The sequence below is a fragment of the Pygocentrus nattereri genome, chromosome 28, assembly GCF_015220715.1.
Source record: "Pygocentrus nattereri isolate fPygNat1 chromosome 28, fPygNat1.pri, whole genome shotgun sequence".
Classification (NCBI taxonomy): Eukaryota; Metazoa; Chordata; class Actinopteri; order Characiformes; family Serrasalmidae; genus Pygocentrus; species Pygocentrus nattereri.
Window position 1 is genome coordinate 13,616,873 of NC_051238.1, and position 15,216 is coordinate 13,632,088.

At 40.1% G+C, this 15,216-nt stretch overlaps 1 protein-coding gene across 1 annotated transcript in view; it reads right to left on the reverse strand.

Moving 5' to 3' along the window:
• The window catches only part of nphp4 (nephronophthisis 4), a 280,801-nt gene that overhangs the window by 17,558 nt on the left and 248,027 nt on the right, over positions 1-15,216 (reverse strand). Inside the window, exons 22-25 of the mRNA XM_017693446.2 lie at positions 12,204-12,287; positions 3,244-3,403; positions 2,943-3,007; positions 1,158-1,243 (exon numbers count right to left, since the gene is read on the reverse strand). Coding sequence (XP_017548935.2) covers positions 1,158-1,243; positions 2,943-3,007; positions 3,244-3,403; positions 12,204-12,287 — 395 coding nt within the window. The remainder of the gene's footprint in view (positions 1-1,157; positions 1,244-2,942; positions 3,008-3,243; positions 3,404-12,203; positions 12,288-15,216) is intronic.

Genomic DNA, 15,216 nt, shown 5'->3' on the forward strand with positions numbered 1-15,216 from the left:
GTGTGTGATGCTAACACATACGCATAACAAGGTACGAAAAACCTCTGCTGAATCCAACCCAACTGTTTAAAACTATTATTTCAGGCTTTACAAGGTGACTGGTGGTGCACCATATTATAGTATGTTTTTTTTTTCCTTCTCACTTGGTAATGCTATCATTATTAAGATAAAATATACGCAGTGCAGCTTCAAGTAATTAGTATGATTGCCAGAGGAATGTATCACAGTACAGAGAGTCAAAACTGGATAACATGCTGTTTTTTCAAATAATTTTAATGGTAGAATTTTCTCAGTCAAGTCATACTGTTTAAAGCCTTTCAGCATCAGGCTTACTGTCTCTAGAGGCTGACACCTACGTAAATGTTTTGTAGACAGTACGTTAGGTAAAACAGGATTAAAAGCTGATCCTTATGTGCTGTATCTCTTAAACCTGTCTCCCGAATTCTCACTTTGTTTTCAAGGACAAAAGTTTCAGTAATATTCTGAAAGACCCACTGCCAGTTTTATGCGACAGTGAAGTGTTCCTATCAGTTCACAAGGGCTAGTTCATAACAAACAACATTCTTTCAGAAGCCTATGTTCTCTAAATGTTCTCTACCTTCCAATAAGCACCTAATAAGGGACATAAGTGGCACTTTATAGGCTTCCAAATCGACAGATATCCACCCACTCCTTATTAAAGAACATCAAAAGTTTCAACTCTAAACACAATACAACACAGACATGCTGAAGAAAGTATTTAGACATTAGTGTCATTATAGGAATTTCCATACCAAATTCGGTTTGAGACACTAAGCACTCATCAAAGGGCACAGAACTAATTTCCAACGCAGTATAAGGCGTCTCAGGTGTAGTACTGAATGTAATTGATTTGTATTTACACTGTTGCACAATAGCACTGAATTCTTCAGTGGCTCTAGATCCAGATGAGCTTGATGGGCGCATTACAAAATCATGCTGTTTATTCCATTTCCACTGATTATTGACGCAGAAACGGCTGCTGATGATTTTGATGAATAAATGAATATTGCAATGTGATGCAATCAGACAGTAAATGAGACATCTTGATTAAGCAAATTACATTAATCACACAAGAAGAGATTAATCAAGGAAGAGGCAGTTACATGCATGCACACACATGCGCGCTCAGTACATACGTGAACACAGTGATGAAGAATTTCTTGATCTGTGGGTTGGCAGCCCCCGGCACTTTCAGATAAATGTCCTGAGGTTCTCCTGGAGCCTGCAGGTAAATAAAGCACATTTAATTCATGTACTCAAAGTCTTCACTGACTGCACGAAAGAGAAGCAACACTGTCTGGAATTGTGTTATACTGCTATTATTTTAGTATGGTCTGAAAAAGCTAGAGAACAGAAGGTATTGATAAATAGTAAACTGTAATTATCTATCTATGAAATTTCACATCAAGTTATCAGCTTCAAAGTATAAGGCATTCTGAATATTAACTAATATTCAGAATATTAACTGAATACTAATTATTTAAAATTTTTATAGTTGTAGAGTTTAGCATCATAATAGAATTATCATCATATTAGAAGTTTCATACATGTACAGTGCTGTGCAAGAGCCAGAGACCACTTTTCACTGAGTTCTTCACATGCAATATCTCAATAATCCAATCACAATCAGGTTTCTGCAGTTATCCGATTATTCAAATGGTAATATAAACAGCATATTCCAATCTAGAAAGCCGATTAAGCAATCCGATAAAGAGAGCTGGATTTTAGCTCAGAGATCTGTTTTCTCAGTACGTGTATACTCTTACTCGGAGTTCTTTCAGATGCGCATGTGTGAGAATAGACGGCAGTACCAACAGTGTTGCCATGACATGGCAACAAATCACTTCTGGTGCGGTGCTGAAACCCAACGTGAAATACAGGATTTAAACATTCTTCATCTTCTTGATGAAGTGTGTTTATATTTTCAAGTAAACTGTGCCATGTTTAAAAAAAACCATGGCATGATGTTCAGAGTTTTACATTATGTTTGTCACTTCTTCTGTGAGTTTATTGGCTAGTTATAAAGCCGAAATCTGATTGATGCCTGACAAAATCTGATTATCTGCAGTTATCAGATTATTAAGTGCGTGTAAATACTAATTTAGTTAAATTTCAGTCAAGAATGCCACTAAATACAATTTTTTCAGGAAACATTTCTAAGGATGTTAGATATGACAATCCACTAGCATTGAGAAGAAAAAAGTTGAAAAAAAAAAAACTCTTTGGAAAAAACCTGAAATCTGGAATTCAAGAAATGATTTAAGGACAGAGGAAATGGGACTCCTAACAACCCTGCAAGATTTGGTAGACCCCCATCAGATAAACAATGCTTAAAGCTTTCATATTTGAGAGAGAGGAGAAAAACAAGCTCCACAAAAGGCCACAGGTGTTTTTGTCCATCCTTCCACCGCAAGAAGCCAACTCAACACTATGATTCTGAAAGGACGTGTAGCTGTCAAGAAGCTGTTACGGAGAAAAGGAAGTAAACAAATAAAGAACATCTGTAGATGACATAAAGACGCATGGCAAAGAATAATGGCAGTTCTGATAAAGGTAAAGGGTGGACACATTAATACTTAAAAATATTATATTTAGCTGCGGAGACTTCTGTTTTCTGCTTTTCTTCCTTATGTTGTAAAACAACGTGTTTAATTGCCATTTTGACTTGAAATTAAACTAATGAAGGGTGGTCTCTGACTTTTGCACAGCACTGTATCTTCAACAAACTTGCCTTTACATTATTGAAACATACTGAATGGCAGGGTATGATCAAGAGAATTAAATGTTGAGCTCAGCAGTTTAACTAAAACCATTAGTATGTAATCTTGGCATAGTTGCAGACACTTGAGTAATGAAGCACTTCCTCCAGTCTCAGCTCAGACTGGCTGATTGGTGGGAGAGTAGGGGCGTCATTGGCTCACCATGGCGGCAGCATGGCAGATGACTCCGGGGTCGCTGCAGCGCACCTGGAGGCTGGCACTACCATCTGTGAGAGTGTGTGAGGAGACGGAGGACAAATGGGGTCTTTAGATCAGCAACAGCGGACAGGACAAATATGTGTGTGTACGAGAGAGAGAGAAGAGAGAGAGAGAGAGAAGAGAGAGAGAGAGAGAGAGAGAGAGAGAGAGAGAGAGAGAGAGAGAGAGAGAGATAGAGAGGAGAAGAAAGAGAGACAGAAAAGGAGACAGAGCATATGTGTGTATGGCTGTTAATGAGCAGCACCTGGTAAGCTGTCTGTGGCGGGCGGCAGCCGGATGGCTTTCTTAAGGAAGGTGAGTTCAGGATGGTAGAAGCGGAAGGTCTGGTCCACCACGTGTGGAGAGGGCTCCACATTCACCTGGCAGATAGCCAGAGGCTGACCGTCTTCTGCTCGGAAAAACACCTGCGGAGCACGTAGAGGCATTACAGGTCAGACACCTTCCTCAGCAGGAGAACGTGTAAAAACAACAGGTTTTCATCCATCACTCTACAGGCCCCCCAATATGCAATGATGTCATTTAATCCCTTAAACTAAGAGGTCCACTGGCAGGACTAGACATCTCTTCTCACAGCTAATCGTATACACTCACTGACCACTTTATTAGGTACTAGTAAAAGGTTGGACCCCCTTTTGCATTCGTGACTGCCTTAATTCTCTGTGGCATACTTTCAACAAGGTATTGGAAACATTCCTCAGACATTTTGGTTGGTTATTTGAGTTACTGTTGTCTTTCTATCATCTTGAACCAGTCTGCCCATTCTTTTCTGACCTCTCACATCAACAAGGCATTTTCATCCACACAACAGACCGGTCACTGGATATTTCCTCTTTTTCGGACCCTAGAGATGGTTGTGTGTGAAAATCCTAGTAGATTCGCAGTTTCTGAAATACTCAGACCAGCCCGTCTGGCACCAACAGCCATGCCATGTTCAAAGTCGCTTAAATCACATTTCTTCCTCATTCTGATGCTCGGTCTGCACTTCAGCAAGTTGTCTTGACCACTTCTACATGTTTAAATGCATTGAGTTGCGGCCATGTGATTGGCTGATTAGCTATTTGTGTTAACAAGCAACTCTACCTAATAAAGTGGCTGGTGAGTGTATAATACAATAATTCATAGCAGTCTTAAAGACACCATATCAAGGAAAACACAACATTGCTTTCTTTTTTGAAATGAAATAAATAAAATACTATTTAAACACAGTAAAAGTTACAAACACACCATTCACTTCTCATACCATACAATCACTAAACTGAAACTAAACTGCAGCTTTGAATTCATCATGGCTGCAATGTCACAACTACGAACACATTCTATTTCTAACAACTGACAGAAAGGCAAGTTATAGTTAAAAGAATGTGTTCTTTTATTTTAATTTCAGTTTCCGTTAAGCAGTTCACTTTAATGCAATGCTAGATTGGTACAACTTTCCACTGGGTGATTGAAAATTTTATGACTTGTTTCCAACTAAAAATAATAATGAAAACAAAAATTACCACATAACCTGCAGTTTAAATACTACAGGGTTCCCCACTGCTAGTTACCCAATATCCTTCTTAAAACAACAGAACATATTTTATAAGGTTTTATTTTATATAAGGTTTCATGGGGGGTGGGCTAATTGAAAATGGATGAGGTAGAGGATAGGAATCAGGTCAAGAGTCAATGCCAACATTAGATCTACATTTAAGGGTTAAACATTACTGAAATCAGAGCAGCAGAACAATAAAATTATGTTTAGGATGTCCAACCAACAGAAGGGTAGATACTGGACCAGGATCCAGTGCAGGATGGTTCTCATAGGAGTTAAGTGTGCTGTCAGCTTCACAGCAGCATCCAACACGTTTGCACATTTCTGGAAGTGGTGTCAGCTAGTGTGTAGCAACACTTGACCCTGAGTGACCCAAGAGTGACATGGGAGTATGGAGTGAAGTGTGCGAGTGTGTGTGTGTCAGCAGTATTGGGGAGTGAAGCTCTGTCTATGGTGAATATGGCAGCTCAAGTCTCCAGGCAGAACTACAAAGCACACAAACATGTACAATCACACATGCATGCCATGGTCATTTGAGGTCATCTCCCATACTGTGTCTCATACACACACACACACACACACACCAGACCTATACACAGTTAGTATAAATCTGTCATTTCCAGCTGGCCTATCCATGCTTCACTCACAAATGCATTCTTTCTAGAGATGCAAATTTTGGCAAGTTCTTTTGACTGATAAGTAATAATCATTAGTTGGTAGTTAATCATTGACCATCAAGTCTAAAATCAAGGACACAACCAATAAAATATCAATTATAAAACAGAAAGTCCTGGTTCTGAAATCTGAAACCACAATCACTGTTTCATCCTTCTCTATCACTTGCACACTCATCCAAATGGCCTAGTGCATGTCTGGTAAAATCAACTGCCTATTGCACCCATGCGAACAATTCTTAAACATTTCCTCAATTGCAATGATTAACTTGCCTATTCAAATAGAAACTGTTGTTTCTGCTGCCACAAATGTAATCAAATTAAAATGCACTAATTAATTAATTAGTAATGGTCAAATAATCGTTTAGTTGTCAGATAATGGTTAAGATAATTATTTACATTCTTATTTTGATAATTACATAATTATTTAAATTCATAGCAACTGTAGCCACGATGCAGGAGTTTTACAGAACATTGGCAAAAATTTCATTCAATTTAATGAGTAATAGTAATTAAAACCCCTACATAATACTGAGTTACCAGTTTGCTGAGTTTGACTGTCTTGTAGCGGATCAAAAATAGGGGGGTTGAAAACAACAAGTTTCTCACCTGCATGTTAGTGCAGATGGTCTCATTATGTTAATGCTTGTCTAAACCTGTAACATTTCCTACAAAAAAGAATATAATTGTGGGAGGAGCATGGATATGTCTATTTAAAAATAAATAAAAAACACAAATAGGCTAAGAAAAACTATGGGTGAAATACATGACCTACAGCAAAGAACTACATTGCCAATGGGACTGACTGTACATACAGTGTTATATGTTCATCTCCTTCCTTTACATCCCTCAAGCTCAAGCATGCAGCCCACGCAGTCAGCTCTGAGTTTCTTGCATTTGCATGCATTATGCCATATTGACTCCATGAATGTGAAGGCAAATGTGTGTATATATATATATATATATATATATATATATATATATATATATATATATATATATATATATATATATATATAGGTTCCATGAGTGCCTAAGTTGAAAAATCCTCCGACTATAGGAGCCTGTAAGCCAGGCCTGTAGGTAGCTGTCCATGTCCTCGAATGGTGATGAGCCTGTTAGAAATGGACTTGGAGATCAGGGGAGAGATTGTGCTCTCTCAAGCGTGAATTGTTTTCTGAGAGCCTGGTTAGGCTTCATAACCAGCAGGATGTTTGGCAGCTAGTTAGGCTAAAAGTGTATATTTTATAGAGGAATGAGGACGAGTGAGAGAAGAATTGTAAATGGAGTGGCTCTATTTTCTCTAAAGTAGAGTTTAGGCAGCCAGAAGAGCAGTGATTAGGGCACTGGTGTCCTCTCTGAGCTGAACAGTTGAAGGATCAGTAAGAACAATCTTTTTCAAGTAAGATTCGGTTAGTGAACTAACTTCATTTACTACATTTACTTATTTATTTTTACACCTGAATTACAGACAGTAGGTATAAATAATACCTCTCCTTGGATCACCACCTTATCCAAAAACCCCATATGAAGTAAAAGACCAGGACCCAGTTTTCCTCACTCAGATTAGGGTTACCGGGGCCTCACCCTGGAGCCAGGCCTGGGAAGGGGCTTCTCGGTGAGCGCCTGGTGGCCAGGCCTTTACCCATGGGTCCCGGCCAGGCTCTGCCCGAAAGAGCTACATGGGGCCACTCTCCCATGGACCCACCACCCGTGGGAGAGGCGCTTATCGGGTGGCGGCCTCTGCGTTCCGATCCTCGGCTACTGAAACTGCCTCTCGGAACATGGAACGTGACCTCTCTGGCAGGGAAAGAGCCTAAGCTAGTGTATGAGGCTGAGAGATACCAACTAGATATAGTTGGGCTCACCTCAACACATGGCAGGGGCTCTGGAACAGACGCTCTCGAGAGGGGTTAGACTTTATTCCTATTCTGGAGTTGTCCGCCTGTACATTGGGGTTTTCTCCGGTGGTTGAGAGGGTTATTTCCCTGCGCCTTCGGGTCGGGGAACGGGTTCTGACTGTTGTCTGTGCTTATGCACCGAACGGCAGTTCAGAGTACCCGGCCTTCTTGGAGACCCTGGAGGATGGTACTGAAAAGTGCCCCCTGTTGGAACTCCGTTGTCTTGCTGGGTGATTTCAATGCTCACGTGGGCAATGACAGTGAGACCTGGAAGGGTGTGATTGGGAGAAACGGCCTCCCAGATCTGAACCCAAGTGGTGTTTTGTTATTGGAGTTCTGTGCTCGCCACAGTCTGTCCATAATAAACACCATGTTTGAACACAAAGGTGTGCATAAGTACACATGGCATCAGGACACCTTAGGCCGCAGTTCGTTGATCGACTTCATAGTTATGTCATAGGATTTGTGACCATGCTTTTTGGACACCCGGATGAAGAGAGGATCGGAGCTGTCAACCGATCACTACCTAGTGTTGAGTTGGATCAGCTGGCGGCTGAAAATATCGGACAGATCTGGCAGACCCAAAAGAGTTGTGAGGGTTTGTTGGGAACGTCTGGCAGAGGAACCTACCAGAAAGATCTTCAAATCCCACATGCGACAAAGCTTTGACCGCATACTGAGGGAGGCCGGTGACATCGAGTCCGAGTGGGTCCTGTTCCGTGCCTCCATTTTTGATGCAGCCAATCGGAGCTGTGGCCACAAGGTCGTAGGTACCTGTCATGGCGGCAATCCCCAAACCCGTTGGTGGGCACCTCAGGTAAAGGAAGCTGTCCAGCTGAAGAAAGAGTCCTATTGGGCCTGGTTGGCTTGTGGGACTCTGGAGGCAAAAGATGGGTACTGAAGGGCCAAGCGGGTCGCCGCTTCAGCGGTTGCTGAGACAAAAACTCGGGTGTGGGAGTTTGGTTAGGCCATGGAGAAAGACTATCGACAGGCACCAAGAAGGTTCTGGCAAACCATCAGGCGCCTCAGGAGAGGAAAGAGGTGAGGCCATGGAGAAAGACTATCAGCAGGCACTGAGAAGGATCTGGCAAACCATCAGGCACCTCAGGAGAGGAAAGCGGTTCCTGACCAACACTGTATACAGTGGGGCTGGGTGGCTGCTGACTTCGACTGGGGACGTCATTGGACGGTGGAAGGAATACTTCAAGGATCTTCTCAATCCCACCAATGATCCTTCCCCAGAGGAGGCAGAGCTTAGAGATCCGAGCGAGGGTCCGTCCATCACTTGGGTTGAGGTAGCCAAGGTGGTTGGAAAACTCCTTGTTGGCAGAGCACTGGGGGTGCTTATATACAGTGGGTTGCAAAAGTATTCATACCCCTTGAACTTTTCCATATTTTGTCACATTACAACCACAAACATAAATATATTTCACTGGAATTTAATGTGAAAGACCAACACAAAGTGGTATACAATTGTGAAGTGGAAAGAAAATCATACATGAATCAAAACATTTTTTACAAATAAAAAACTAATAAGTGCGACGTGCAAAAGTATTCAGCCCCCTTTTCCCTGAGTGCAACCAATTGCATTCAGAAGTTGCCTGATGACTGCTAATGACTCAAAAGGGTCCACCTGTGTGTAATCTAATCTCAGTACAAATACAGCTGCTCCGTGACGGCCTCAGATGTTGGTTAAGAGAATATTGGGGAGCAAACAGCATCATGAAGTCCAAAGAACACACCAGACAGGTTAGGAATATGGTTTTGGAGAATTTTAAAGCAGGCTTAGGTTATAAAAAGATTTCCCAAGCTTTGAACATCTCACGGAGCACTGTTCAATCCATCATCCGGAAATGGAAAGAGTATGGCACCACAGTAAACCTGCCAAGACAAGGCCGTCCACCTAAACTTACAGGCCGAACAAGGAGATCACTGATCAGAGAGGCAGCCAAGAGGCCCGTGGTGACTCTGGATGAAATGCAGAGAGCCACAGCTCAGGTGGGGGAAACTGTCCACAGGACAACAATTAGTCGTGCACTACACAAATGTGGTCTTTATGGAAGAGTGGCAAGGAGAAAGCCATTGTTAAAAGAAAACCATAAGAAGTCCCGTTTGCAGTTTGCCAGAAGCCATGTTGAGGACACAGCAAACATGTGGAAGAAGGTGCTTTGGTCAGACGAGACCAAAATAGAACTTTTTGGCCACATTGCAAAACGCTATGCGTGGCGGAGAAATAACACTGCACATCACTCTGAAAACACCATCCCCACTGTCAAATATGGTGGTGGCAGCATCATGCTCTGGGGGTGCTTCTCTTCAGCAGGGACCGGGAAGTTGGTCAAAGTTGATGGGAAGATGGATGGAGCCAAATACAGGGCAATCTTGGAAGAAAACCTGTTGGAGTCAGCAAAAGATTTGAGACTGGGGTGGAGGTTCACCTTCCAGCAGGACAACGACCCTAAACATAAAGCCAGAGCTACAATGGAGTGGTTTAAAAAAAAGAATATTCATGTGTTAGAATGGCCCAGTCAGAGTCCAGACCTAAACCCAATTGAAAATTTGTGGCAAGATCTCAAAACTGCTGTTCACAAACGCTCTCCATCCAATCTGACTGAGCTTGAGCTGTTTTGCAAGGAGGAATGGGCAAGAATTTCAGTCACTAGATGTGCAAAGCTGGTGGAGACATACCCTAAAAGACTTGCAGCTGTAATTGCAGCAAAAGGTGGCTCCACAAAGTATTGACTCAGGGGGGCTGAATACTTTTGCACGTCGCACTTATTAGTTTTTTATTTGTAAATAAATAAAAATGTTTTGATTCATGTATGATTTTCTTTCCACTTCACAATTGTATACCACTTTGTGTTGGTCTTTCACATTAAATTCCAGTGAAATATATTTATGTTTGTGGTTGTAATGTGACAAAATATGGAAAAGTTCAAGGGGTATGAATACTTTTGCAACCCACTGTATCATCGCTGTCCAATGAAAAACAAGTATCTCCAAAATAGTAACTTTGCAGGAGAGGGCAAAAACAGTCTTTACTTTCAATGTAAGTTAATGGAAAAAGTTTTTATTCTAAGCAATTTTGGAGCATTTCTATTTGTCCAATCATCATTAAATCTTCACAAAATGTAAAGGACAGCTGCTGAGCTTGAATGATGCAGAAAAGTAAAAAATCACTAAAAATGGAGATACATGCTTTTCATTGGACAGCGACGATATACGGGGCTACACACCTAAGATTTTCACTCACCTTGCACCTGTGTGAATATGATGTGACAATAAACATGATCCGATTTGATTTATCAGCTACTGTAGCTTATTTATATTATATCATTTATTTAACATCATATTATATTCAAGACATTATTTCATAGCAAACCACCAAACTGTTCGACTAAAGGCTTGGGAATATTAGAGAAGAAACAACTAAACGCAAACTAAAGTTGGGTAAAATGTAACATGGATATTTTACATTAATAATATGTTCAAGTAGAACAAGCTTTTAGTCATGTTCTCGTATTCCCTTAGCAACCTCATCAATAAATGTATCTTAGTGCCTGTTATATAGCATTATTTTGATGCAAACAACTTACAGTGTGACCCAGGCTAAAGAACAGCTTCAAATAAAAAGCTCTTTTCAATCTCTCAAATCCCTGTGACAACATTACAATGTGATAAGTAGCAATAAGAAAGCTACACAAGGTCAGTGGGCAGGCTGTGGTCTTGACGTTTTGGGTCACAGTGGATTAAGGCTATGCAAACAGAAGCGCAATGAACCAGCTGACGTCGCTTTGGCTCAGATCCAGATGGAATAAAAGCAGGGAAGGAGTCAGAATACAGATTTTTCATGTCAACAAGAAGTAGCGATGTCCGGCATTCCTTCAGTCTTAGTCAAATTCTTCATGTCATCAACTGTGTTATAAAGGAAAATAAATAGAGCACTGGGCAAGTCAGAGGCCACCCTTTCATTATTTAATTTCCATTCAAAATGGCCAAAAAAGTCCAAGCTATTCATTTCTCAGAGCATTTTTTTGGTCTTTTCCTCTGCTGCTACACTACAACTCAACACTATGAGCCTGAAAGAAGATGTAGTATTAAGAACCTGTTAATGAAGAAAGGAAACAGACAAAAAAAAGAAAAACTGCAGATCACACAAAGAATATGCTGGTGTTCTCTGGACTCCAGAGTCCAGACCTCAACATCTGTGAATGGGTTTGGAATCATTTGTTCTGTGAGAAGCAGAAAATGGAACTTCTAAGCCTAAACTTTGGAGGTGTGGAAAAATATCCCTGCAGATTTCTGCAAAAAACTGAAGCAAGCATTCCAAAAAGCATGGAAGCTGGAAAAAAGACAACGGTTGGACAGACTAAATATTGAAAGATTGGACATTATATTTTGTTTCTGAGGCTTCTGTGAAATTTTCATGCATGTTTTCTGCTTTTTTGATGCTGAAATATAGCTTGTCTTTAATGGCCTTATTTAAATAAATGACAATTTGGTACCTGACTTTTGCACGGTACAATAAACAGACAGACAGACAGACAGACAGACAGACAGACAGACAAATAGACAAATAAGAAAATATATGTCTACTTTCATATGTGGAAGATTTCATTACATTTCATGTCCAACATCACTTGTTCCCCTAAAGGCCTAATCAGCAGTCTGAAGTGAACTTTTTAATGTGTACAGTGCTTATGACAGCACTCTTCTAATTGATACCTTTAATTACCAACATGTAGACAAACAGCCAAACATTACCCAATAATATCGATTTGAATGCAAATTTATTCATGAAACCAAAATGGTAATGCTTAGAAATGAAATATGTGTTTTCCGCTCCTGTTGAGAAAAGAGGAATATGGGTAATTTCACACTCTGCAGCATCATCAGGTGTATTTGATCATTATAGTCCCTTAAGATAAATGTACTCCTTCAGTGAAATCTGCGCTTGCTGTGGAAATATGACACATAAGAGGTAAAAATGACTTTGTTTACGTACAGCAGAAACTTCATGCACTAACAGTCTGAAATGAATGCTTAAATTTTCTGTCAGAAACTCAACAGAGGCAGTTAAGAGCATCATTCTTACCTTAATGGACTTGGCCAGTACTGTGTTGGACTGCTGTCTGTGAATAAACTGTAGACTATTTGCATTCTTTAACCTGCTCCTGTCCTGCAACATCAAAGCAAAGCCAAGAATCAACGTCAACGGCAAAAGTATTGGGACACACCTCTTAATCATTGAATTCAGGTGTTTCATTCAGTCCCATTGCCACAGGTGCATAAAATAAAGCACCTAGCCATGCAGCCTGCCTTTACAAACGCTTATGAAAAAATGGGTCATTCTAAAAAGCTCACTGAATTTGAATCTGGTACTGTAATAGGATGCCATCATTGTAACAAGTTAGTTTGTGAAATTTCTTTTGTCTTAAATATTCCACGTTCAACTGTGAAAGGTATTATTGAAAAGTGGAAGTGTTTAGGAACCACAGCAACACAGCTACAAAGTGTCAGAGCACATAAAGTTATAGAGCACGTCGCCAAGTGTTGAGGTGTTTCAGGGGTTTTTCAGCTTGCTTCAGCAAACCAAGAGATTTTTGGATAATTGTATGCTTCCAACTTTGTGTGAACAGTCTGAGGAAGACCCTTTTTGTTCCAGCATGACTAAGCCCCAGTGCACATTGCAAGGTCCATAAAGGCACAGTTGACTGAGTTTGATGTTGAAGAACTTGACTGAACTGCACAGAGCCCTGACCTCAACCCAATGAAACACCTTTGGGATAAACCGGAATGGAGATTGTGAGCCAGGTCCTCTCATCCAACATCAGTGTCTAACCTCAAAAACGCACTTTCGGATGAATGGGTGGAAATTTCCACAGACACACTCCAAAATCTTATAGAAAGCTTCTCAGAAGAGCGGAAGCTGTTATAGCTGCAAAGGGAGAACAAACCCCATATCGATGTGTATGAATTTAGAATGTCATAAAAGCTCCTGTAGGTGTCCCAATACTTTTGTCCATATAGTGTACATTGATAGCCACAGATAGATGTACGTGCATTTTAGAAAGTTACAAGCCTGGCAGTACCACACAATAACTGCAGAATGAACAGCCTTCTGTGTAGAAAGGATGAGCAGAGCATTAGGGTGAATGTTTAAAGCCTGCTGCAAAATGTGAGATAACACAGGTCTTATAATATGGTCTTATGAGATGATGCCAACCAATAAAATGCTGGCCAAATTCTGTGGCAGACTGTGACAGATTATACGATAAAGATTCACTGATAGGAAGCCTACGCTGCACAGATATGAGCACATTCTGCTTGGCTCATCCATCAGTGCTAGCAACTTGTAGATGGCGAGTTCCCTTCGTATCCCATGCCATACTCTTACTGGTGGATTTTTAGACGTGCATCACACTAGCAGTCACACAATATTTCGACTCACAGTTTTTGGTAATGTCAGTGGTTTTTCATAGGCTTTGTAAGAATACATTCACATTACATGGTTTAAGTGGCACAAATCTGATTCGTTTGCCCAAATATTACACCAATCAGATTTTTTTCTTTCACACGCACTCCTAGATTGGATACGCATTATCAGTGCTCCAAAATTTCACACACTTTGGATATGCTTTGTGTCAGAACAGATTTTTTTTTTGTTCACATCCCACTTTTATCTTAAACAGTTTATTTAACAGGGACAATATGGATAAACATTGTTACATAGGATGCAGCACATGTAATTTATATAGGGCATCTAGCTTAAGCTATTTGCAGCCTCAGTCTTTGGTTAGGCTTTTATTATAACACAACATAGAGAAAATACATAAAATATGCAGATTTGTATGATTATTCTTAAGTATATGAATGCATCTTTTCATATCAGTTAAAGTGTTTACAGGTTTGTTTCCGTTTAAGCCAATGTTTCATTTTTACATTAAAACTTTCAATTCATTTTGTATTTTGATATTGATCTGATGAGTGTTGTCACCCACATCAAGAAGGGCCTGGGTTTAATTCACCGGCCGGGTAACCAGGTTCCTTACTGTGTGGAGTTTCCATGTTCTTCCCATGTCTGCATGGGTTTCCTCTGGATGCCCCCACAACCCAGAAGGATAAGCAGTTTAGATAATGTATGGGTGTGTGATTTCTGAAGGTAATAAATCCCACAATGGTACACCTTTAACTGTACAAGGTGACTGACCAAAGGTTGTCTACGCAATGGAATTCTACAATTGATGTTTACTGCCTCCCTGGGACGTCACTCCTGGTTGTTTGTCCATTACTGCACATATTCATCATCACTGTCATGCAAACTGAAGCTAACTTAAAATGTGCTCATGCAGGTCCAGGGCACAGGTATGTTTGCAGTAATGACAGATATTTGTCACCTACACACAGAAACGTGGCGCATCGAAGCAAAAAGATCAGATATAAAAAACAAGAAAACAGAACAGAGCAATAAGGCACTCTCAAATAAGCTTTTTGAGAGGCTGAAACTTTGTCTTGACAATCAAATGTCATATGCAGTAATTTGCCTCATAAGCTGCATTTCTGTCCAAGGATTTTTTCACAATAAACATTATAACACTTCAAAAAGTTGGTCAAATTAGGCTATTCAAACAGAAATTGTCAATATTTCATGAGGGCCGACAAAAACATTATGTATTCAACTCTAGTGAATAAACCGTTTGTCAAAACCTGAATTGCTGGAAAAACTGACACTGGAATCATTTGCGCATTTAGTGTCACAAAACAGATTTGCCTCATGAGCCTCTTACAAACAAACACAAACAGCATAATGGAAAGGTGTTACAAAAGGAATACTTTTTTCAGCTTTCAGATGTTCTGAAAAGGCTACAGCCTTTCTATGTGGAAAATCTCAAATAGCTCTCAGCTATGAAATCATGTAACGTGAACTACTAATTTAAATTTTAAAACTAACGACCAAATAATTATTTCATTATTTAGTGCCAAAAAGAGATTAGTGCCAAATAGTGAGAGTTAGGTTCTTTTTATTTTATTATTATTATTATTAATATTATTAATCAGGTCATAAAAGAAAGAGGAACAACCACACTTTAATACTAATTTCTGCTAGT